Here is a 3,663-nt window from a genome sequence, read left to right as displayed (position 1 = left end):
TCTGTGCTGTTAATATTGTTTCCCAGGGAAAATAAACACTCACTGCACCTGTGCGTTGTGCAGCTTTGTGGTTGTATGAAGCATTGACAAGGTAACTTCTCATAAAACTGCTTGGAATTATTTTATTTCATTTTTGTTTCTGAAGCCTAAGGGGGAATGGGTGCAAAGGAATAGAAGGATATGTGGCCTTCAACAAAACTCATCTATCTACCTAGCCCCCATTACTCTAAAACTCAATGCCTGAATCTTTTTTTCCACTATTAGTTGTGTCTTACGTTTTCCTCCTTCCTGTGTTTTTCAGGATTCCCTCCATCACAGAAGATGACTTACTGCCCACCCCAGGACTGTATTCCCGATATATGCCCACGCCCATATATTGACGTCCGCAACGAGCCGTGTATCTCATCATGTGGAGATTCGACTGCAGTGGTCTATGCGCCACCAGTTGTTGTGAACTTCCCAGGACCAACTATGGCTACTTGTCCTCAAGACAGCTTCGTAGGAAGCTCCTTACCAAATATGCCAATTAGAGCTGGGGGCTCATATGGTTCCGGTGGAGGTTTCAGTGGCTCAATCGGTTCCAGGGGTAGTTATGGTGCTGGTTTTGGGGGAGGTTACGGTGGTGGTTTTGGAGGAGGTTACGGTGGTGGTCATGGGGGAGGTTACGGTGGTGGTTTTGGGGGTGGACTCAGGTATGGTTATGGAGGCTCATATGGCTATGGGGGCCCATGCGGTTATGGCAGGAGGTCACAACGTAGCATTACTGTTTCTGGGGGAGGATATTCTGGGTCCGGCTATGGAAATTGTGGGCCATGTTAAACCCAGAAGAATGATCCATGGAATGAGAAACAATCAGGAAATGACAAGATAGAAATTCGTCGCTGAGCTAATGGACAATGATGCTTACAAATCCGCTTGAAATCTGTGTGGGCTGTGGTTGTTCATCATCTCTATAAAACAGGTCTATCTACATCTTCCCTTGTTACATAATACCCAAAGCTTAAGATATAATTGTTTTGCAGGTTAATCTTATCCTCCTCTTGTGCTTTGTGCTATTTGATGTTAACCAGGGTAACACCAGTCATTGGATTGAAAATGGGACATGATTTTCAAACTCTGCATCTTCAAGAAAGAAAGCAGAACATCCTGTGTGAAATGCATCACTTTGGAGTGGGTGATGGGCTTTAGCTCCTATTGGAACCCTGAAAATACATTCTTTGTACTGCGCAATAATTCATTCTGCAAGTGTGTACTCCACTGCTCATCCTCATTAAAATGTATGCTGCATCATAGCATTGGCCTTATGGTTTTTCTTTCTCCTCTATTCTGTCTTTCCAAAGCTCTTTGGGTGAAATTTTCCCCTGTACAGATGGTCAGTACCAGCCCCATGCACTCCATCAGTCCCATTGAAGCACATAAGTAAGAAGCAAATCGGATACATTAACTGGTTAATAGCATTGTGCAGGCTGGCTGCACAGGGGAGAATTTCCCCCTTGTTAGATGTCTTAGATAGAATGGAACTAGAATATATTTCCCTGCTCTACATATTATATAGAATTGTAGAATCCTTGAAATATAGGGCTGGAAAGGACCTTGAGACAATTGAATTGATCATTAGGAAATTCCAATACCTCATTCAGCCCCCTTTGCTGAGGCAGGACCCAGTAGATTTAAACCATCCCTGACAGGTGTTTGTGTAACCTTTGCTTAGAACCTTCAATGATGGAGATTCCACAACTTCTCTTGGAAACCTAAAAACAATGCTTTACTATCATTATATTTAGAAAGTTATTGCTAATATTTACCTAAATCTCCCTTGCTGCAGATTAAGCCAATTACATCTCGTTTTGTCTTCAGCACACACGAAAAACAATTGATCAGCCTGCTCTTTATAGCAGCCCTGCACATACTTGGAAACTGTTATCCGGCCCCCCCTCAGTTGGCTTTTCTCAAGACCGACTAATCATGCCCTGTTTTTTAATTTTTTCCTCAGATGTCAGGCTTCTAAACCTTTTATTGTTTTTGTAGCGCTTCTATCTCCTATCTCCAGTTTGCCCACATCTTCTCTATTGAAGTCTGCGGGCCAACACTGGGGACAATACTCCAGTTTAGACCTGACCAGTGCCTATCAGAGTTGGACAATTTCCTTCCTCAATTTCATTCTTTGCACTTGCCTTTATTGAATTTCATTTTGTTGAGTTCAAATGAAGTCTCCAATTAATGACGGTCATTTTGAATTCTAACCCTGTCCTCTAAACGGCTTGCAACTGTTCTCCGCTTGGTGTCATCCACAAATGTTATCACTGAACTGTCCACTGTGTTATTCAAGCATTAACGAAAATATTGAAGAGTACAAGACCCAGGATAACATCCTATGGTTCCCCTCTAGATATAGCCTCCCAGGTTGAAAGCAAACCATTGATAACTAGTCTTTGAATCCAGTCTTGCAACCAGTTATGTAGACACCTTATATAATTTCATCTCAACCATGTGGTTGATGGAAATGTTTCCCTACTTTGTAGGACTGTGTCATAAATTATACAAATATCTCCATATAGTTGGGGCTCTAAAATAATTACTGTCCAGCTAATTAACTATAACTTTTAAGGGGGTATGAGTGAAGGGTTTTTAGTTGACTAAGGAATTTTTTCCAACTGACACTTACTAAACTAGAAATGCTTAGCTTGTTTCATGCTCCTTTCCCCTCTCCCCCCCTCAAATAAATTCTAAGGCTCTGTTCCTGCAAACATATTAACAGAAGAACTGAAAGCCAAGAATTTTGAAAGCAAGCAGTCCTGTTGCCCTGTTTTTCCCTCAGAGGTCTCAGTTGACAGCACTATACAATGTGGCCTTATAGCCGGGCATTATCTCTGCTTCTGTTGAAACTCGCTCGACCTTCAGCCGCATGCCACTAATCCCATCAGATTTCAGTCTCAGAAATAGGGTCATCCCTCAAGCTAGTGAGGAACACACCCTGGGCTAAATTCTGACCTTAAATTGGTGTGATTCTGGAGTAACTCAGTAGAGCTCAGAGAAGCTATGTTGGACTTTCACAAGGGCAAATGAGAATAGAATCCTGACCTGTGTCTTGTATCAGATACGGGGCAAGGCCAAGCCTGTAATCTATCCAGTCTATCTAATTAGACCACGACTTTCTAAAGTGTTACTGGGTGCCTGAGTTTTGTCCTCCCTCCTTGAGACACATCAATGGGGACTGTTTTTTAAGGCAGGTGCTGAGCAACATCAGAAAGGCCTCATCAAGGTGTCTCTAGTTGATCACCAAGGATCTGAGGCATCCAAAATCACTAGACGCTTTTGGAAATCTTGGCCTTGGCTCTAGCCATAGTGATCTTGGTCAACTAAATAACCTTCTTTCAGTCTCTCCCTATGTAACACTCAGCTTGGTCTTTTCCCCCTTGGGCCTTCCTCACTGTCCTGCATCTAGGCGGTGACGAGATAGCTTGGATTTGTTTTCCCTGGATGGGTGCCATAGGGTCCTGGCTCCTCCCAATGAATTACAGCTGTCATGGAGTTGGGTTATGGTATGAGCCTCTCTTTGGGCTCTAAGGAACTCTCTCATTGGCCGCGAGGTTCCTGTATACCTCTCTATCCCCTTTCGCTCATCTGGGGGTGGAGCCAAAGGCTGCTCAGTCTCTCCCGCTG

The 3,663-nt window shown here is 43.4% G+C and overlaps 1 protein-coding gene across 1 annotated transcript; it reads left to right on the top strand.

Annotated features, from left to right (window-relative positions):
* Nucleotides 1-321: 321 nt before the first annotated feature.
* LOC135892688 (scale keratin-like) lies at nt 322-819 on the top strand. Its single transcript, XM_065420479.1, has one exon. The coding sequence runs from the start codon at nt 322-324 to the stop codon at nt 817-819; it is 498 nt and encodes a 165-aa protein (XP_065276551.1).
* Nucleotides 820-3,663: the final 2,844 nt, after the last annotated feature.

This window comes from Emys orbicularis, chromosome 20, assembly GCF_028017835.1.
Source record: "Emys orbicularis isolate rEmyOrb1 chromosome 20, rEmyOrb1.hap1, whole genome shotgun sequence".
NCBI lineage: Eukaryota > Metazoa > Chordata > Testudines > Emydidae > Emys > Emys orbicularis.
This window is presented reverse-complemented; position numbering and strand designations above follow the sequence as displayed.